Source organism: Alligator mississippiensis, chromosome 2 (assembly GCF_030867095.1).
Source record: "Alligator mississippiensis isolate rAllMis1 chromosome 2, rAllMis1, whole genome shotgun sequence".
In the NCBI taxonomy this organism is placed as follows: domain Eukaryota; kingdom Metazoa; phylum Chordata; order Crocodylia; family Alligatoridae; genus Alligator; species Alligator mississippiensis.
The window spans coordinates 190694171-190716074 of record NC_081825.1 but is presented as its reverse complement, the minus strand read 5'-3'; the positions used below and the strand labels follow the sequence as shown (position 1 = coordinate 190716074).

The 21904-nt window shown below is 44.1% G+C and overlaps 1 protein-coding gene across 11 annotated transcripts in view; it reads right to left on the bottom strand.

Moving 5' to 3' along the window:
- The window catches only part of PTPN5 (protein tyrosine phosphatase non-receptor type 5), a 147351-nt gene that overhangs the window by 60908 nt on the left and 64539 nt on the right, over positions 1-21904 (bottom strand). For 5 of the 11 annotated variants that reach the window (XM_059722604.1, XM_059722605.1, XM_059722602.1 and 2 more), the window contains 2 exons: positions 4302-4349; positions 2274-2433 (listed from right to left, as the gene is read on the bottom strand). In XM_059722604.1, coding sequence (XP_059578587.1) covers positions 2274-2322 — 49 coding nt within the window. In that variant the 5' untranslated portion in view covers positions 2323-2433; positions 4302-4349. Of the gene's footprint in view, positions 1-45; positions 178-2273; positions 2434-4301; positions 6193-21904 lie in introns of those variants that run through there. The other 6 variants (XM_019477155.2, XM_019477156.2, XM_019477154.2 and 3 more) reach the window with 3 other exon arrangements.

Here is a 21904-nt window from a genome sequence, read left to right as displayed (position 1 = left end):
AATTATTAATTAAATGGTTATTATGATTTATTAAAAGGTCCTTGCCTTATCCAGTGAAGAGGCTGGATAGTAAATGAGACAGAGCTGTAAAGTTAGAAAAGGTGGTCTCATGCAGTTATTCCAGTGGACAGGGACTCAGGAAAGCCAGATTTCATTCCAAGCTCTGGAAAAGACTTCCTGTGTAATGACAAGCAAGGCTATTATTATTATGTATGCATAGAAGAGAAATGAATTAAAGTTGCATGGGCAGTCTAAATTCTGGCCTATTTTAATTACTGAATGCTTGATTTTGAGGCCATAACATTCTTTTACCATAGCTGTTTGTATTTAACGTTTGTATAAGATGCTTCACCAAAACTTATGATGTCAGCCATCATCCTGAATTCTGGGTCACAGATTCTGGATCACATACCATAAGGTGCTTCTTCACTACCATATGATTATGCTCACTACCAAACTTCTTTGGGTTAAAAATATTTTTTAAGTCACTAATACCATTTATGAGCTCTTTAATACTGGTAGCAGATAGTTTGCTTGAAATGGCAAAATAAGCCAAGTATTTTCTATTGCCTCAATCCAAACTACCATCCTTTCAGTTTAGAAAAAAAAGAAATTGCCGGATAGGATCAGACCAATGGCCCATCTAGTCCAGCATCCTGCCTAAAACTGGCTACCAGCAAAAGAAGCTGCAGAGGAAGAAGCAACTCTAGAATGTGCCACTATAGAATAATCCACTTTTAGGGGATGGTTCTTCATACGTCATTCAGTGTTTGACATAGGCCCCTAAGCCCATATGACCCCAACATTTCATTACTGTTCTCCTTGAGATTTGTCTCTCTCTTTGTCCCCCTCTTGCTGCATGTGGATAAATGTATAGATAAACAGGGAGATGGAAGGTGAGAGAAAGATAAATTAAATATATTCTTAGGAAGACACATACTGTAGAGCACTAGATTCCTGACTGCATAACTAAAGGGCAGCTATAGCAATGATGAGTAAGATAATGATGCCTTAGAGCAACAAACATATGTGCCATGATTGAGAGGATAAATGTTTCAATTGTACAGTATTATGCTTATGCTGCTGTGCACAAGACAGCAGGGAACTCCCAGGGTCTGACTTATTCATCTTTTACATTAATGGTTTCAGTGGAAGGAACACAAACCCTCCAGAGCCAAACATGCTGCAGACACCTTGTGCCTTTTTTCTGTGGATGGACTCAAGAGATTGATGTAACTCTACATATACTTGGATTTTGAGATATGCATTGGGGACAAAGATCTTCCCCATCCAAAGTCTGCATAATGATGAAATAAAATGCCGTATATCCATAAAAATACCAACATTTAGAGAATCATTAAGCTTTTCCTCACATCCATCATGCCATTTCTTCAGGAATCTTATACTTGGGGTTTACAGAAAAGGATTTTTGTCTGTTTGTTTTTAAACCAGAAAACCCAAAGAACCTAACAGACAGTTTCTGTGGGTGTGATACTTCTCACACTGACAGTGGGTTGCATTTATTCAGTCTGTAACATCCTAATGTGTACAACATGGCAAGTGGCCTCAGTGCCCTAGGACAGCAGGGAACATTGAGTTTATCTTTTCCTTAAGGCCAAGTCACATAGAGGAAAACATTGCTTTCCATTCTTGGGGCTGAAAGGTCTGAAAAGCAGAAGAAGACCAAATGCATATCATGAAGACGAAGGAGCTCGAGCAAAGAAACTCTGATTGATACTTCATACTCTCTTCCTCTCTAATAGTGTTGAGGACAGGCAATGTGAAAAAGAGCAGGTCGTATGGCCAGTGGATTTTTTGGCCAAAACCTCAACATAGTAAACAATGAATGGGACATATGTCTGCTTCAAGTCTTTAGGCTGCAGTAGCCACCGTAAGGTGGTAGCTCACTGTACTAATCCTTGGCTCCAGTTTGCTAGTGGAAAGATTTAATGCCCTTTACACCCTGCATGAAGTACACTTACTGCTTTCTCTGGTGGGGGGATGAGATTTGCCCTATAAGGAGAAGACTGACGTGAAGAAGTTGTCTAAAACATAAACATACTGGCACGTTTTCATGCCAGGAACATTAGCAATGTTTTAGATAAACGTCTTAGATCCACACACAATGTATCTTCAGATGTCAACATTCAGCCACCTGTTGAAGTCCTGGTCACTGGGCCCCAGGCTTGCAACATGGTAAATCTGTGATCAAAGAATAGTTGATGCATCTATATATGTGGCAGCCTGCCAAATAGTTACTTATTTTTATTCACCTTGATTCTGTGTGCAGGTGATATCGGTTGACACTGTCCTCTCATGCATCTAATGTATCTTCTTGCAAGTAATAAGGAACGGTGCTTGCCAGTGAGATTCTGTTTTGCAGGGTGATAGTAGCTGCACTGAACTGTCTTATAATGGATAAGCAGCTCTAACCTGGGGGAGATGAACAAGGCAAAGAATCAGAAGTAGGTAAGATTCTGTGGGTCATTAGGAGGATGACACTGTTTAGGGAGCAAGTAATTCTCTCTCTCACCTGAAACACAGACAGCAAAGGAAAGTGGGACAATTAGCCCATGAGTCAGTCATTCACCTTGAAAAAAAATGCATCTCTTCACTCTGTGGTGGGCTTCGGGGGTGGGGAGGAGTAAAGCATAAGAGGAGGACACCTGCCTTATTGCATATCATATACAGCTTTCTGTGTAGCAAATGCTTTCATCCCTGTCTCCCCCTTTTCCCAAGAAAATGATGGGTTGGTATCAGACAGCTCAGCAATCTTAATGAAATTTCTTTATATCTGACCTATATAAAATGGAAGGTCCTTACACATTTATTATAAATGGCAGATGTCTTGTTGCTGCTATTACACATAGATCTGACTGACCATTCAAAAAAGATCACTTTCTCGCCTTGCTTTTTGTTCAAGATCTAACAGGTCTTGTCAAGAGAAGTGGGAACGCTGTTCTTGGCTTGAGAACACATCTACAACTCCTTCAGCTATTTGCAGGTCTTCCATATGCTACTTATCACAATGCAGCATAAGGTACTTCCATGCAACCTCATCAGGGTCCCAGTATCTCTCTCACTGATTTGCTGTATTTAAAGCAGCCTGACATGCTGCAAGTAGCTGGATAAAAAGGCTGGACAAGGGAACAAGGCTAGAGGTCTGGTTCAGAAAATGTAGTAGAATGCAAAGTGACATGCAATTCAGAACCATTACAATAAGAATCAGACAGTGGGAAAGGGGACAAGTTATGCAGAGTTAAACGAGCTCTTGACGCAACATTTCAAACTCTCTCTCTGGAGTGAGCCCAAACTTTTAACTTGTGTGCTCAGTATGTTCTTTGCCAGTAACAGGAAACCATCAAGAGGCCTGCTTCAAAAGCAGGAAATTACTTGTATAAGTCCACACATCCCCTCTTGTGCACAGCTATGCTCTCTAAGTCAGTGAAGCAATTCTAAAATAGGTTTGATATTAAAGTGGAAGTCAATGGAACTGTCCCAAGACTCTTTTGTGTGAGTTAAAATTGTAGCTGTATCCTTTGTTCCACTTGGAGTCTAAATAAAAGATGATGGTGGGGTTTATAGAAGAAATAAAATATGACTTAATGATAATTAATCCAAACAATGCTTTGACTGTGGTCTCTGTCATACAGCAGAGAAAAAGAAAGCTCTCCAAAAGTGAACTAGTTTCTACACCTGGGACCTGATTCTCAGAGGTGAAGAGCCTCTGAAAACTGTTATTTAATTTAATATTAAATTAAATTTATTTTTATGCTCTCCTGACATTTTCAGTTTTCAATAATAATTCACATTTTGCTATGACAATATTTACAGGCACCCCAGAAGCTGGAAGTCAGGGAAGAAGATGATCTGGTTAGCCAAGTGGAAAATATAATAGAAACTTACAGCATCCCAAGTGACTGCTTGAGGTGCCAAGAAATGCACATTAGTCGAAGGTTTCTGCTAAAATGATCACAACTGAAAAAGATAAGGTTGAGATAACATCTACCTCTTGGAGAGGAATGCAGCAGTTCGTAACTTTCAGAGCCACTGTTTCAGGCTCTCAGCAGGCTCTGAAAGATCTAATTTCATCTGTCTCAGTTCAGTTCCATTCCCCTTTTCCAAATATCTATACCACCAGAAAGGGCTAGGAGGATGCTATTTTTTTAAATAAGAGCTCAGATCTTGGGACACAAATCAGCACCAAGGGATCAATTGCACAGCACATTCTTCAGCTACAACACATGTTGAGGTTATAAACATAAGACTTTAACGTAAAACGATATCAAGTGCCTACTTACCTCTTCTTCAGCTTATTGTTGGAGAAATATCTGCTTCGCTCCTCCCTTCTGAAAGAATAAACATACAATATGTTAGCTTGAGAAAAGAAAACTTTTTTTGTATAGTTGCAAAAATACTTACCTGGGCACTGCAAAAAACAAGAAACGAAAGGCAAAAAGTAGCTAGCAACCCAGAAATTCCTGTGCATGAGCTCAAACAGACTCTTTTGCTCTTTCCTGTCACATATTAGTGGCAGTTAGGAAGAAGCTAAGAAATGGCACTGACCACAGTTTATAGACTATGGAAATGGTGCAGTGATGGGAACCACAGATGATTTTTATGACGGTGTTGTTGAAAGAGCATACTGGGTGAGTATTATCAGTGAGTAAGAGCAGGAACAGACATAAGATATGGATCCACTTCTTAAACCCAGGGATGCTAGAAGTTGTGACTATTGCTTCAGTCCATATCTAATTACCAGGAAGGAAAAACAAAGCAAAAACCAATAAACCATATTGAGGGAAAACACTGTGAAGCCATTTAATGCCAGATTAAAAGCAACATGAAAAGTGAAATAACAATAAGGGGCTCTTGTATTTTATACAGCTGTTCATTCTGAGGGAGTCCAAATCATTTTTACAATCTATGGCTTTCAGTAGGAAATGTACATATGTATCTGAAAGAACTATTCAATTATTCTAACCTAACAACCTAAACCCCTGCATTCAATTATTCTAGTGTTTATGTCAAAGGAATCACTCTCTCCACTCAGTGAACTACAACCACTTCTGGGGTGAAACCTGGCTCATGATCAATTGTTTAGGAAAATCCCCACCCCCCAAAAAACAAAAAAACAAAAACAAAACACAAAACCAACCCAACATTTTTAGCAAGACATAGTGGTTGCAGAGGTTAAAGGAAAAAAAAGGACATTAGACTTGAAAATATCAAGAGTACCTGCTGGTAGCATTCTCATTCTCTTCTTGTTTAATTCTTTACCTGTCATTCTTTATCCAGCTAATCAAGTTTACCGATATTCTGTTCCATCTCCTCCCTAACCCACCTGCCACTCCTCTGCCTTGCACACAGGAGGCAGCAAAGAGGGAGCTGGGTACTAGATGAATGGGAGACAGCATTTCAGACAGCAGGATTCTAGTAATAGGTGTCACTGTGCTGTCAGTCCATTAATGGTATGTTAACGAATTATCATTGTCACCATCACCACCATCATTATTATTTCAGTAATGCCCTGGGATCTGAGTCAGGATCAAGGTCTTAGCATGCTAGGTGCTATGCAGTTACTACACATATGAAGTCACAGTCTTTGCTCTAAAAAGCATACATTTTAATATGTCCAGGGACTATTGGTAGCATAATGCAGCACCTGGATTTTCCAGTTGAGATCAGGCCCCGTGGCACTAGGTGCTCTACAAATGTATAGTAAGAGATGGCCTCTTCCATGAACTGATTGCAGTCTAATTAGACAACAAAAGTATTATTTTCTGTTTCACAGATGGGAAACTGAAGTCTGGAGAGAGTAAGTGGCTTGCCCAGAGCTCCACGGGAAGACTGTGAGAAGCCAGGCACTGAATCAACATCTCCTGAGTAGCAGTCTAGCTCCTCAAGCACAAGGCTGATCCTCCTGTCCTCTATCAAAGGAAGTTTAGATAATCCACTTTTTGAACCACTTCTGTGTTCCTTCTCTCTATTAAAACACATTGCTTTAAAAAACAAACACAGCTCGTTCTCCACTGGTGGGCTGTGCAGTCCCAACCAGAATGGCCTCTTCCAATCTCTGGGGGAATGAGAGCCTTGTGCCAAAGTGTGTGAGGAGACTAGTTGACTTTATACTCAGCAGTTCCCTGCTGAATGCTGAGTCATACATTCCCTCTGTGTTAATTTTCACACTGCTCCCACTCAGTCCACCTGCCACTTCATCTGGGATGGGTGGGAGGGGAGAAAAAGAGGTGAAGTCAAAAGAAATGTTCACATTCATCCAGGCCCATTCTTATGATATGTAGGGTTCGAAGCAAGAACAAGATCACAAGTTGCCAGGAAGGGATTGAAATATGAAATATCAGTTGGCAAGGAAAATTGCCTCCTCCTCATCTCCCACTGTCGGTGAAGGAGACTGGCCAGCCAGTGAGTTGCAAGCCTGAGCCAATTCACAACCAGTCATCTGTGTTGTTAGATCTTGAGGACCTGTTTTTTGCATTAATTTCAATGACCTTGGAATCAAGCCCTGAGATGGTTCATGTTTTTTATGGACTATTAGAACATCCCAGGCATGTTCTTGCTGCCGTCCAAAACGTTTTAAGCTACCTCCTAGTAACAGAGTAGTGCTGCATAGAGAGACGGCCTGATGATGGGTTAAAACATAATCAAGTGAACTAAAACACCGAAGCACCCCGACCCCTTCTGTTACACAAGGAAAAAAGAGACAATCCAAAAAGTTGAAAACAACTTGAAGAGGCATGATAGAAATGACACTTGTTTCTTACTGCTCCCATGAAAACTGAGGACAACTGAACCCTGAATTACCCGCTGTTTGTGTATTGGTATGCAGTTCTAGTATGAAGACAGCATCCTAAGATTTTAATAATGAACATTTATCATTATTATTTGAATTACGATAGCACTTAGGGCTTTTATACGCATACATTTGTCTGCTCCGACATGCCAGAGATCTGGCACGTCAGAGCAGACTTGATTAACTGAGTCTACTTCACATGCAAGCTGACGCGCCTAGCACAGCATTGCATGCATTTGTATAAATGGCGAAATGTGCGTCACTGCTGAGAAAATGGCAGCGGTGCACTTTTGAACTAAAACACCTTCAATGTGTTTTAGTTCAAAAGTGCGCCGCTGCCATTTTCTCAACGTTGACGCGCATTTTGCCATTTATACAAATGTATGCGCCTGGCGCTGTGGTGCAATCGTGTACAAATGCTTTTAAAGGGCCAAACTAAGACCAGGATTCTATTGTACTAGACTGTCCAAGCACCTGCTAAGAGATAATCCTGTCCCCAAAAAAACCTGCAACCTGAAGAGACGAGGTAGAAATTATGGCATGAGGACAGAAACTACCTACTGATGTGTGGTAAAGCCCTACCTTCTTTTACCTTGGAATAAATAGTGTGTGCCTGCTCTTAGTTATATATAATTAATTATATTATACCTATGTTATTGTAGTACCTGAAGGCCTCAGCACGGAGGATATATTTATGTTTGCAACACCTGTGTGAGGTAGGGAAATGGGGGCTGAGGCACAGAGAGATAAAATGAGCTCTGCAAAGTAACCTCAGTAGAATGAGGTGAAACTCAGGATTGAGGTCTACTCTCCCAGTTCCCAGAGTAATGTTATAACCACTGGAGATAACTACAGCTGCCCCACCTCTAATATAATGCCATGGTTCTGGTTTGGGGGATGCAATGTGCAGGCAGCCTGGTTGGTTGCAGCCTGCGGGTACAGGCCTGTCACGAGACTCCTCTGCCGAGCGCCACACCCTGCAGACAATGGAAAATTCCTAAGGTGGTCCGCTTGCTCCAGAAATACCCTTCACCATCTCTGCATTTTGCTGTACTATAAGTGTAACCTCAGGAGGTACCAGCGTCACCTATGTTGGATCTATGGGTTGGCACCAGCTGGAAGAGGAAGAAGCAAAGAACGCAATGAGTCACAATACCCCAGTTAAATGTGGGCTAAGGATAGTTCTATGCAGCAGCTCAAAAAGAAGAGACAAGCTGTCTCATAACATGCTACAAACCAATTCTTTAAGTGGCTCAAGTTAAAGGGGCATCAAGACCCCAGTAATCCTAGTGCTAGCACAGACATGGCTACAAAAGCCACATACAGCTTTGCAGTATGGATGCTTGCAGGTAGATTTCGCAAACTTGGGGGTACATCTGAGAAATCTGGACCTGAAGATACTCTACAACAGCAGTTCTTAACCTTCTTAGACCCTTCATAACTTCTGTGAAATGAGTGGCACCCCATTTCAAAAACTAATTTATTACAGTGCTTACCTCCTTGCAGAGGGGCTGGGTCATGGGAGCAGAAGAATGGGCAAACAGGGACTGAGCTTGAGCCTTGAGCCTGAATTTATCTGCTTATCTCCTCTCATCTTGGGGCACCCTTCAAAGAATCTCATGGCACCCCTGGGTGCCCTGGCACCCTGGTTGAGAATCACTGCTCTACAATATTGACATACCATGAGTTCTGTTCCTTCTCCTAAGATGTTCAGCAGCACATTTTTTCAAAGCGTACTTGTTGAGGAGCAGTTTGCTCTGAAATGTGTGTTCTTGTAACAACTGACTCCTGCACACATCAGAACTCTTTTGAAACACAAACCTTTAATTCCCTTAATAACACACAAATTCACTGCTTAATAGAAATCCTGAGGAAAAGACAGCTAGATGTTTTTTTTTTCCATAGAAACAGGTTTTTTGGACTCCAAAGTCCCCCAGCCACTTCCTTTTAATTTAGAGACACATTTTGCCTCCCCTTAATCACAAGGCAGAGTAGTGCACTCTGCGTAGAATAAGGAGCCTATGCCTGTGTGCTTTGACCCTGACAAGGCAAATGTCCAAGGGGATCCTGGATTTTTGAGCTTGATATTGGAGTCTTAGATTTATCTAGGAGGAAGATTGGCAGCCCAGCCACCCTGCCCTTGTATGTTTGCAGAAGGAGCATTTTCCTGGGAATTTGGAATTCTCCCAGGCAGTTGAGGCATTTAGAGTATGCATCATAAGCTGGTATGGACCTGTTACAATGAGATTTTACAAAGAGAGTAGTAATTTGCCAGTAAGCAAGAGAGCTAACATAACACTAACTTTATTGAGAAAACTGCCAGCAAAATTAAATAATAAAACAAAGATTTTTTTCTGAAGCTGTCCTGGTCCACGAGACAGCAAAAGAACCATACAGGTAAGGCCAGTCAAAAGGCTCTGCACTTGAAGGAGGAGACCTGCTAGGCTTGTGGGGGAGGTGGAATGGTTTCTTTTACAATGAAGGAGTTTCCAGCTGTGACAAAACAACTGGAAGTGAAGAGAACCTGGTCCTATAATCTTGCTTTTTGTATTTGAGATGTGGTCTCCTCTCTGATGGCTTGGTAATTTAGGAAGAAACTGCACTGCACTAGACTGATATCTGAGGCAGACAGGCCCTTCTGTTCATGCCTTTTTTTTAAGAAACCCCTCTGTGTTCACTGTAAATAAGACACCTGGCTTCTTGTCATGTAAGCAAGGTGGGGATTAAACCCCTAGCCTAACTGGTTAACTGGGCAGTGTTCTTGTTTTAAATTAACTGATTGAGAGAGAAAAACTGAAAGCTGGAAAGCCCCGATTGGAAAAGCTTGGGTGATGTTATGCCAGGTATATAGGCACAAATTCAACTAAGGCTCCAGTCTCTTTCTCCTGGGGCTGCTGAGACCTGAAAAGCTGAACTGGGATCCAGAGAAACTGCTCCCCATTGGTGGGTCTCCCCCTCCCCACCTTCACTGGACAAGTGAGCTCAAGCTTTGTGAATAGAGATACAAGGAAAGAAAATTTGTCTCAGGGTTTGAGACCCCTTTTCTCTCTCTCATCTTTCCCCTTTTGTTTTTTGGGTTTTGAGTGTGATAATACCTTGCGGGTATTAATCCCTAGAGCACACTGACCAGGGTTGGAGCCTGGCAGTTTTGCTTTGGGCCAGGGTGAGCCCTAGCATGCTTTGGGCCAGGGCTGAGAGCCTAACATGTTTTAATTGTTGTTGCAACCTAGCTGTACGGCTGAACTCCAGCTGTGTCTTGCTAGCAGTTTTGAGCCATGCTTAAGGCCTTCAGTGGGATAATACAATGGGGGTATTCATCCCTAGAGCAAGCTGTCCAGGACTGGAGTCCTGGCAGTTACTGGCTGGCGTAGGCCTGGCCCCCTTTTTGTTGTTTCACAGCTGTTATGTCTCAGCATAACAGCATGGCTGAGAATACAAGGCCTTGGGACACCAACTGAAGAAGATGGGAGCCCAGGTGGTATTTTCCTCCATTCTCCCGGTAAGTGGATGAGGTAGGCATCATGAGGCCTGCATTGACGTGGTTAACCGGTGGCTTCAGAGCTGGTGCCATGAGACAGGCTTCAGGTGTTTTGACAACGACCCATGTTTTTGTAAGGAGGGCATGCTGGGGTGGGATGGGCTTCACCTCTCCCCTAAGGGCAGACATATCTTTTCCTCTAGGTTAGCTGATCTTGTACGGCGGGCTTTAAACTAGCTTTGCCGGGGGAACGGGCCACTTCGAGGGGAGAGGATGCTTCACCAGCATGCAGGGTGACAAGAGGAAGAGAAGCCCAGGTAAACTTCAACGTCCTGGGAGTAGGGGGCCACAACTGTCCTGGGAGTGGGAGGGAGGCACAGGCACCCTCAGGAGGCCTCAGGTGCCTCTACACTAATGCTCGTAGTATGGGGAGTAAGCAGGAGGAACTGTGCCTACTGATTGCAAGTAAGAACCCAGACTTAGTAGAGCTCACAGAAACCTGGTGGGACCCTACCTACGACTGGGCGGCGGGCATTTGGGGATCCATCTATATAGAAGAGACAGGACAGAGAGGAAAGGTGTGGAGGGAGTTGTGCTCCGTGTCAAAGAGCACCTCACTTCATCAAGGATTAGCTTCGGGTTAGAGGAGGGTTGGGCAGAGACACTTTGGGTCAAACTACAAGGGAGGCGTGGCAAAAGGGACCTTATGGTGGGTGTCTACTACAGGCCACCCAACCAGGAAGAAGAGCTTGACCAGGACTTCTCCAGTCCGCTTATGGAGGCAGTTAGGTAGGTCAAGGGATGTTATTGTCATGGGTGACCTAAACTACCCAGACATCTGCTGGGAGGAGCAGACAGCCAGGTCTGACCACTTGCGTAGGTTCCTGGATGTATTACAGGACCTTCACCTTATCCAGGAAGTGCACAGCCCCACTAGAGGCAATGCCTTGCTGGACCTGGTCCTGGCCATGGGTGATGACCTGGTGAGGGGACTGCAGGTCCTTGACCACCTGGGCAATAGCGTTCATCACTTGCTGGATTTCAGTATCCAACGCAGGGTGTCAAGGGCTTACACCCAGGCTAAAGCCCTTGACTTCAGAAGGGCCAACTTCAATGAGCTTAGGAGACTAATGGGGGAGGCACTGAGGGCCCAGAAGGTAGAAGACATGGGAGTCTATGAGGTATGGTTGTACCTTTAAGGGGGCGATCCTCCAGGCCCAAAGGATAACAGTCCCTGAGAGAAGCAAGGGGGATAAGAGTAGTCCGAAACCCCCTTGGATCAGCAAGGGCATTCAGCAATGCCTGAGGACTAAAAAGGGGGCATACAACCAGTGGAAGAGAGGAGCTATCACCAAGGAGGAGTACTCCTCCTCGGCCCGGGAGTGTAGGAGGGCTATTAGGAAGGCCAAGGTAGAGATGGAACTCAGGCTAGCATCCAGGATTAAGGACAGCAAAAAGTCCTCTTTCAAGTACATTGGGAGCAAGAAGAGGTTACCAGGCAGTGTAGGGCCCCCGCAAGTGGCAAACGGTAATCTTGTGGCTATGCCAGACAAGAAAGCTGATGTTTTTAACAGTTTCTTTGCCTCTGTTTTCTTGAACAGTGACCAGGACATCCCACCTACCAGAGGTAGGGACAATCTTGGGGATAGCTCTGCCAGGCCTTCAGTCAGTGCAGATGTAGTTAGGGATCTTCTGGAAGGGCTAGCCATTTTTAAATCTGCAGGTCTGGATGCCCTCCACCCAAGGGTGTTGAGGGAACTGGCAGGGGTCATCGCGGAGCCCTTGGCCCGGCTGTATGAGCATTCATGGTCATCTTGCCAGGTGCTGGGGGATTGGAAACTGGCTAATGTGGTCCCAATTTTCAAGGGGAGGAAGGAGGACCCAAGTAACTATAGGACTGTAAGCCTCACCTCAGTGCTTGGGAAGATCTTGGAGAGAATCATCAAGGAGCACATCTGTGGGGGGCCTGCAGGGGAGATCATGTTCAGGGGCAATCAGCATGGATTCATCAAAGCCAGGTCCTACCTGACCAACCTGATTGCCTTTTATGACCAAGCAAGTAAATCCTTGGATGATGGTGTTGCCGTGGACATAGTCTTTCTAGACTTTAAGAAGGCCTTTGACACTGTCTCTCACCCCATCCTCATCAATAAATTAAGTGACTGTGCCATTGATGCCTACACAGTTGGATGGGTAAAAAATTGGCTGATGGGGTGCACCCAGAGAGTAGTGGTGGATGGGTTGTACTCAACCTGGCGAGATGTGAGCAGTGGGGTACCCCAGGGCTCGGGTCTCAGGCCCGCACTGTTTAACATCTTCATCAGCGACTTGGATGAGGGGGTGGAAAGGACGCTGTCCAAGTTTGCTGATGACACTAAGATGTGGGGCGAGGTGGACACACTTGAAGGGAGAGAGCGGCTGCAAATAGATTTAGACAGACTAGAAAAGTGGGCAGAAGAGAATAGGATGGGGTTCAACGTAGATAAATGCAGGATGCTGCACCTTGGGAGAAGGAGTCCACAGCATACATACAGGCTGGGGAGTTCCCTTCTTGAAAGCACAGAGGCGGAAAGGGATCTTGGGAGTCATTATTGACTCCAAGATGAACATGAGCCGCCAATGCCAGACCGCAGCCAGCAAGGCCAGCCATCTGCAAGGCAGGTGCATCTCAAGCCGGTCCAGAGGTGATACTTCCTCTCTATGCGACTTTGGTCAGGCCGCAGTTGGAGTACTGCATCCAGTACTGGGTGCCGCACTTCAAAAGGGATGTGGCCAGCCTGGACAGGGTTCAGAGGAGGGCCACCCACTTGGTGAGAGGGCAGCAGGACAGGCCCTATGAGAAGAGGCTGAGGGACCTGAACCTGTTCAACCTCAGCAAGAGGAGGCTGAGGGGGGACCTGGTGGCTGCCTACAAGCTCATCGGGGGGGGGGGATCAACAGCAAATAGGCAGAGCCCTTTTCTCCCCAGCACCACCTGGGTGACAAGGAACAACGGTAATAAGCTGATGGAGAATAGGTTTAGGTTAGAGAGAAGAAGGCAATATTTTACAGTTAGGGTGGCCAAAATCTAGAACCAACTTCCCAGGGAAGTGGTCCTCACCCCGATCTTGGGCAAATTCAAGAGGAGGTTGGACGATCTCCTGTCTGGGGTCTTGTGAACCCAGCATTCATTCCTGCCTATGGCAGGGGGTCAGGCTAGATGATCTGCTCAGGTCCCTCCTGACCCTAGCTACTATGAAACTATGTCCAGTCTGCAGCCAAGTAGGTCTGGGCTCACCCTTTCTTGTTGTTTCACATCTATTGTGTCTCTGCATAGTTGTATAGCTGAGACTAGATGTCCAGTCTGCAGCCAAATAGGCCTGGTGCTCTTTTGTTGTATGTTCAGACCCTGGTGCAGGACAGGCCTGAGTCTCCCTTTTATTATTTTACAGCTGTTGTATCTCAACATAACTGCATAGATGGGCCCCACTGTATGTTTGGGCCTAGCTTGGGGCTGGACACATCTTTTGGCTGGGCTTGGGGTTAGGCATGTGTGTTGCTTTTGTAGCTCTTTATGTCCCAACCAAGCATTGTGGTTGGGCACTCGTGGCAGTTCAAGCTCTTTTATTGTTTGGCTGGCCCTTCTTTGAGTTCTTTTGCTGTTGTTTGCCCCAGCAGAGCTGGGATTGGGACTAGGAATTTTGGGTTGTGGTATGCTGCTGAAATCCACACTTAATCCCTCAAAGCCACCGTGTGGAAGTGGAGATCAGCTACTTACATCTTTGCAGGGAGCAATGAAGGCCCCCTTGCAACACAGAAGGACCTACTCTCTAGCAGTTCCCCACAATGCAGCAAACCCTCAAAAGCACTCTGGTGCAGGTCCCCATCTCCAGCCCATTGCTGAAGGGCAGGTTCAGAGGTCCAGGGCCCTGGAACTACCCTTTTGGGAGCGTCCATGTTCCAAACTGCCTGGACACGGGTGAAGCCTCCCCAAGAGGGTGCAAACTATAGACAATGCTTTGTAGTTGATAGTCTTTTAAACTGCATTTGTTGTTTTCCTTTGTTTTGCTTGCCTTTATTTTATGTAATAACTCTAGCCTTATGTTTACACTGCTCATGAGGAGGTGTTTTTGTTTATATAGGACACCCCAGCTAAATTCAGTGATCCCAGATTTCTGGGTAGGGGCTCAAGCCACAGTGAAAATTTATGGGAGACCCCAAAATTTGAACCTTGTTGCTGCCAACCAGTGCCTGGCAGAAGGGTTACAGGAGTTTCTCTGATTAAAACTGAGTAAATACTCCTGCACTTAACCTAATATTAATTAAGAGAAATATCAATTGACCAAAAGACTTGCAAATACTTAACTGCTTTAGAAGTAATAATTGAATTAAATTCCTAATCATGTGGTCTTTTACACCACAAATAAAAGTTTAAGGGCAGATCCGGAGTGGGTGCAGTGGCACAGTAACACCCCTTTCTTTTAGGCCACATAGCGGGACCAGCAGCCAGGGACTTTTTTAAAGTCTACAAATCTGGTAAGAAATCCAAACATCTCCCTCCACTCAGTACTTAGCAGCATATCCCCTCCCCCAGCCACTGCTACTACTGGCTTCCCAGGGGAAGGGGGGACTTTCAGAGCCACTCATACCTAATGAGTATGGCACCAGACTACAGCCTTGAAGCTCAGGCCTCAGTCTGGCCCAGACAGTAGGCTTACCATATGTCCAGGTTTTCCCAGACATGTCCTCTTTTTGGGTCCTCACATCTCCATCTGGGCAGCTTTTTAAAATATGATCAAATATCCAGGATTTTGTTCAACTTGGCTTCATAGTTTTTCCCTGCTTATCCTAGCAAGGAGCTGCTTGGGGCTGGGGGGGAATTTGTGGAGGGGCATTGGAGGCAGGGCACACATGCACATCACCGGCATGCAGTCAGGCAGGGGAGTTGGAGCAGCCCCGGCAGCTGCATACAGCTAAGTTTGTAGGGGCTGAAGGGCCAAAGCTTGGGGACTGTTTGGGTGGGGGGTGGGAGTGGGCTGCATGTGTGTTTGTGTCAGGGGTGTGTGGAGGGGATGGGTGTGCAAGGGGGCTGATCAAAGCTGGTTTACACATGTGGTTGGGTGGGGGTTGGGTTTTCCCCCCCCAAAATGCTGGATCCAGCAAGGAACAGGCAGTGTTCACACAAAACTCTTATAGGCCCATGGTTTATGGGGACCTGGTTTACAGTAGACTGTCCACAGCAAAAGGCTCAGCTATGAAAGGGCTCTATGCATAGCATAAAATCAATGACAGCTGATTGTACCCAGAGAAACAAGCAGACAGAAAGTGAAGAAGAAATTATGGGAATGCAGTTTCAAACCTCAGGAAGGCTCAGGAATTCCCCGCAAAAGTAGAGCAGCAAGATGCAACCTGCAGATCTGAATGTAGACCCAAATAATTCAGCGTTTGTGTTTCTTTTGCAAAATCTTGGATTCACCCAAGCAAAAACCATTCAGCATTTGTTAAGGTATGCTGTTTCTAAACTGTCTGATTTTACAGATTACAAGTGAACCGGGTAGGGGGAAGGGAAGAATTGCTACTCCAAATTGGCTCTGCTGTTTCAGCATGGGAAATAAAACCACTTTTGAGGGTAAAATACCCAACAAGTGGGCATTCCTTTCTCTGTTCCTCTCTCTCAAACATGTAGGACTGACTTCTATTCATTATATATGCCACTGGTTGAGGCACAAGGGTAAAACAGACTTGTACAGCAAGATGCAACAATTTAGGTTATAAGTAAAATCTGTTTGTATTTTTTCCTTTCTGGTGATGAAGGACTTTAGTATTGCTCCTCATGACTCTAAGTACAGATATATTTTGGCCATACATTACATATATATTTTCCCCTCAGATGCTGCATGCAACTGCATTCACTTCAGTAGGATTACATGGGTATAATGAGGACAGATTATGACCCCTTGCAGGTGGTATTACCCAGGCACAGAAGAGGAAAAATCTGAAGGGAAAAACTCAAAATCTTCACTTTTGATTTTAGCAAAACTTTGTTTTGGTAGGCACTTTCCAAACAGCTCTATATAGAAACTTGTTGGTCCTTGATCCTCTTAATTTTCTAATAAAACATAATATATTCTCAGTAGCCTGGAGAATTAAGGCTCATATCTTGTATCTGCATGCATACAAGCTAACCCCTGAATGGACTCACAACACTGAAGTCCATGTGGGCCTAACCTGGGCGCGCAAATCTCCTCACTGGGTGCCAGTTGCAGGTCTCAGACCCAGGTTTTCATCTCAAACACTCAAAAATTAGGAAATGTTATATGCACAACTGTAACTCTATCCCCAGGTAAATAACCATTATAGCATGCAAAAAGTACTAGTTCTCAAATAACATCATGGACTGTCATTACACAACTTAGTTTACATAATCTGTAAACATATATCACACTTCCCTTTCCCAAATGCTGCTCTGTCAAGGCTAAGCCCACCACAGACCATATTATACAGTCATTGCACACTTCAATGCAATTCTTACAAGAAAATTTGTAGAGCATCAGCCAGTACTTTAAGAATTACTTGCTGCTATCTAAGTAATTATATTGCCCTTATCACTGTAGTATCAAGGCACTTAACCTTTATTACTGCATTTCACCTTGCCCTCATTTTCCAGATGGGTTTGAGCCACAAGGAGAGGTCAACTGACTTGCCAGAAGTCATGCAGAAAGTTTGTGGCTAAGCAAGAAACTGTATGCAGATTGACTGAATGCCAGTTCTGTGCACTACACCTGCAGCTTCCAAGTATAACAATCTTTACTGATTTCAACCTAAAACAAGAAAAAAATCATGAAGTGAACTGATGGACTGGGACCATCAAGCTCAGGTGTCATTTTGGGATCCCCACACTAGACTTTCCTTCCTGCCAGGGGCTATTAAAACTGGGTGCAAAGCGTAGGTGGGAATAACTAATCAGGATCCCACACAAGACTGTTTGAAAGGACATCAAAGCTCTGGCTATAATCTGGTGTACCTTGACAGGGAATTTTGTTTCCCATTGCAGGTCATAATCTCTGCACACCCTGCAAGTTAAAAGGTACAATCAGGTCCTAATATTCCACATCCAAGACTAGGATCTATGAGTACAATTAATGACACTGAGACAAAAGCATGACATGTTTACTGATACTATCTCTGCTATTGCACATTTCCCCTAAGAGCCAGAGCAACAATGGAGAACATTAATCATATTCTAAATACACCAGGTAAGTTGTGATTGGGAAGCGGGAAGGAAAGAAGTGAAACTATTTACCTTAGAGATCAATAAATAATATGGTAGTGGGTCTCCATTTCGTGAAATGAAGCCTATGTACAATTTAACTGGCCTAAATCCCCACAAAAGAACATGTGTGACATATGTGACAGAATTGCTTAATCACCTCACCAGGGTTGTTTGACGCCAGCATCCTTTCCTGCCCATGGTAGGGGGTCGGACTAGATGATCTGCTCAGGTCCCTTCCGACCCTACCAACTATGAAACTACCCTAGCCAGAAAAGTGTTTTTGCTAGTATAACTTTCTTCTCTATTATGGAGCTTTGCTAGGATAGCTACACCAGAGAGCCCTTGCAGTATGGAAAAACCTTGAGATTCTTCTCATCAGAGTGGAATAAGTACTGGGGTTGTGCGAAGCTTTGGTCACTGATTCGATTAGGCGGATATTTGCCTTAATTCGGCAGCTGAATCTCCAAATCTTCATTAAGGAGACCCTTTAATCTTTCCAAATCGAATCGGAACCCTCCAAATTGATTCAGAGAGATTTGGAAAGATTTGATGATTCGGACACAGACACAGCTTTAAATATTTTTTCTATGTACCTCAAGGTACCAGGTGACTTGTGAAAGCTGAGATGCTGGCGTGGATGCAGCATTCCACGGGAGCGCAGGGGGTGGTCCCCACCACACTCTGCAGCAAACCCAGAAGTGAACCAGAAGCAATTCCAGTTTACTTCTGGGTCTGCTGGGGAGTGCATGGGGGGACCCCTGCCCCCGCGACTCATGCCTCCTGGGCCTGGGGGTGCACCCAGGGTCCCCCCACACTCCATCACTGAGCCAGAGGGGATGTGGGATGGGGGGGTCCCCCGCACACTCAGTGGTGGACCCAGATGAGGACTGGAAGTACTGCCGGTCCACTTCTGGGTTTACCACCGAGCACACGAGGGGCCCCCTGCGCTCCTGTGGGACACTCTATCCATCCCACCATTGCAGCATTCACAAGCTGTGCCTGATACCTTGAAGTATGTAGAAAAAACTTTAAAAGCTGTGTCTATGGCCAAATCACTGATTCTCTCTCTTCAGATTCAGATTCGGCCAAATCGAATCAGGACAGCGATCTGAATCAATGAATCGATTCACTGTCTCTGATTGAGGCCGAATCCGAATTGAATATGGCCCATTTGACACACCCCTAATAAGTACCTCAGGAATAAGAGAAAAGGATCATTTAGAATGTTGCTAGAGGATGATACATCATGGTGAGGCAGTAGGATGACCCAATAAAGAATGAATGAATGAATGAATGAACTCTTCTTAGCAAGGTCTTTAACTGAACAATAAAATAAAACAAGGCCACACATCCATAGTAGAAGTAGAATCCACTGCTCCGTCATACCCACGGTCTCTTCCCAGGAGGCCTTGGGTATGATGCTGTACTTCCTAAAGGCATACTCATCCCTTTGTCAGTCAAGCAGCCATTCCCTGTCCTGAGCACCTGTGTAAATGGAGGAATCAGTTGAATTGGAAATAAACCCTTGTTCACTGGGAACAAATAATATACTTGTAATCTATTACAACCTCCCTATGGAATAACATGTTCCTGAAACAGCTATATTATGTGTCTGCTGTGTACGTGTATATCTGCCACCAGCGTGAGTGTCTTATTAAGAGATTACTCTTTACAAAAGATGCACATCTGCCCCTAGTATAAAGTTAATGAGAAGCAAACTAGACTGAGGATATTCTTAAAGGTCAGATACTAAAGTTAGATATGATGGCATGGCTCCTACAGACTTCTTCAGTTTTAACATGAGGTAAACTAAGGCTGTGTACACATTCACATAGCCTGGAACAATTCTCCTGATATAACCTTCCTAGAGCTGCATGTACAGACATTCAAATGCTGAGGCCCTCAAGAGTGGAGAGATTGTAATGCTGACACTGGGCAACCAGGGATAGGCACTGTACACACATCTCAGCCTGCTCTGCAAGTTTCTTTAGTCTGCCTGGTGACAGATGGTAGCAGTGCACAGGGCAACCCTGACTGGCTGACCCAAACTGCCTATAGTCAGCCTGTTTTTTCCTGAAGCACAATGTGGGGACTGTGAAGGGGGAGTGTTTTGCTCCCTGTTGAAGCAGCAGGGTCCATCGAGGAACACATTGTTCCTCAGGGGGGAAGGGGTAGAGATGCTGAAGGACTAGGTTCTTTTCTGAGAGAAGCCACAGCATGTATAGACATTCGCTCTCCCATTCTTTAGGGAGTGATTTAACTTTGGTTATTCCCATGTTATTTTTTTCCTGGAGTAGCCATTTTTACTCTGTGAGAAAAGGCCTGAACTTCTGTACAGTAGAGCAGCAACTCTCTCAGGAGAACTGCATGTCTGCACAAGACCTGTATGAGGTCATCCAAGAGCAGGTGGCAGTTGACCTTGCTTAGCTACCTTGCAGAAAAAAAACCCCCTACAGATGACTAGGCCTCTATTTCAGGACAGCTAATACATGCTAGTAATCTCACTGCATAACACCTACCTTTTTAATGTGAAGAACAGCCTAAGATGTGATCATTGCTCCTTGGTTTTCTGTTAATGTTCTATTAAGTGGTCTTTTGGGACATTCCTTTCTCACTCATATATCAATTTAATCTGAGTGAACATGGAATTCTGAGTCATTACATGGAAGTTTTTGGTCAAGTTTCAGTTTCCTTCAATTCAATTCTTTTTGGATGCAATTATCAAGGTAGTAGTTTTCTTTAATGAAATTTCTTGAGGATACACTTTGTAGGCCATTAGAAATAAGATATTTCCTAGTTTTATTAATCAATGTTCTGAAATATTACTTGTGAAAGTGACTGACTTCATCCTGAATCAGAACCATGATTAAATTTTCAGAGTCATTCATAACCTGTTGTTACTGCTTATATTCACTGGGAGTAGGGAGGAAAAGGAATAAGGGGGAAATTGATAAAATAAGGATTATGATTTTGTGTTGGTTAGCCAAATTAGCACTTCAAAAGGGTGTCTGGTTTTTCCTTCCAAAGAAAAGCAAACGTTCCTAACTACTGACTACTAAACCCCAGCATTAGGGTAGCCTGCTGGTTTGAAAATTATGTTGGGAATTCTGGGTCCTCTGGCATCATCCCATTAAGATGTCTTTCCTTATCCAATATTTTTCAAGTCCAGGTTGCTAAGTAGATTACACATGAAGAGCATAATTTCTGAGGGGAAAAAAGGAACAAAGATTTCATGAAAAGCAGCTTTTGCATTAAATGGCTCTAGTCTAAACAGCCTCCTTGAGAAAAAAAAGGATGCAGCTCCCATGGACACATGCCCCCGAAGACCCGGCTTTGCCAAAAGATGAGGCTTGGGCCCTCAGTTAGCCACCCAGAAGCTGCTGAACATGTTGTTTTTGGGATGTCAAGTCATTTCAAGGGCCACTTCCTTCTTGGAAAGTTGCATAGAGTGCTCTAACCCACATGTTGTTCCTGACAGGTAATACAGATAGTGCATCTAGTAACAAAAAATATGCTATTCAATCAGCTTGCCAGGCTGCCAATCTATAACCAACTTGGGTGCAACAAGAATGCTGCATGGGAAGCAGTATCAGCAGCTGCATCTGTCATAGATAGGATAGTATCCAGACAGGATGGCACCTTGTTTATGTGGAAGTAAATCAAGAACAACTCCATGGATATCAATGATGCTACATCACACTGGTATAAAGCAAGAGGGAAAAAATCAGGCCCTCACAGGTTTTGCTGTCTACCTGCTTCCTCTACTTCTTGGGTCTAAAGGAAAAACTCCACTAGCTGTTAGTAAAAGCAGTAATAGACTCTAAATCTATGCTGTGTCTGATTCTCTTCTCACTCTAGTTATGTCATTATGTCTTTCTTGACCTTTCTAATTTATACCAGTGTAAGCAAGAACATCTGTGCATACATGCTTCCATTATTTAAATCCTGCAAGCAAGAGGTTTCATCTTTAATGGGATCTGTTAATAGGTAGAGGTGTAAACACAGGACATGTTGCTAAGGGCAGTCCCTTTGTTTTCTTGGAAACCATGTCAAGGCAAAGGATGAGATTTCTAATGGCAGCTGGTTTTGCTTTAAAAAATAAATTAAAATATGAAAAGTGGTGTCAAATTGCAGGTCTTAGAAATGAATGCAGACCCTTGGTGGGTAGAGTCAGTGAATATTAACTTCCATCACACCCACACATAATTAGCATTTGCCATCTTTCAATCAGGGATCTATTCAAAACTTCTTTTGTTTTTGTACAAGGCTTTTTCTTCCTTTTCTATTAAGCAGCTTACTGAGGGTCCTTCTGATTACTGCCTAACAATTAACTGTAGTCTATTTTTTAAAATAAAAGATACAC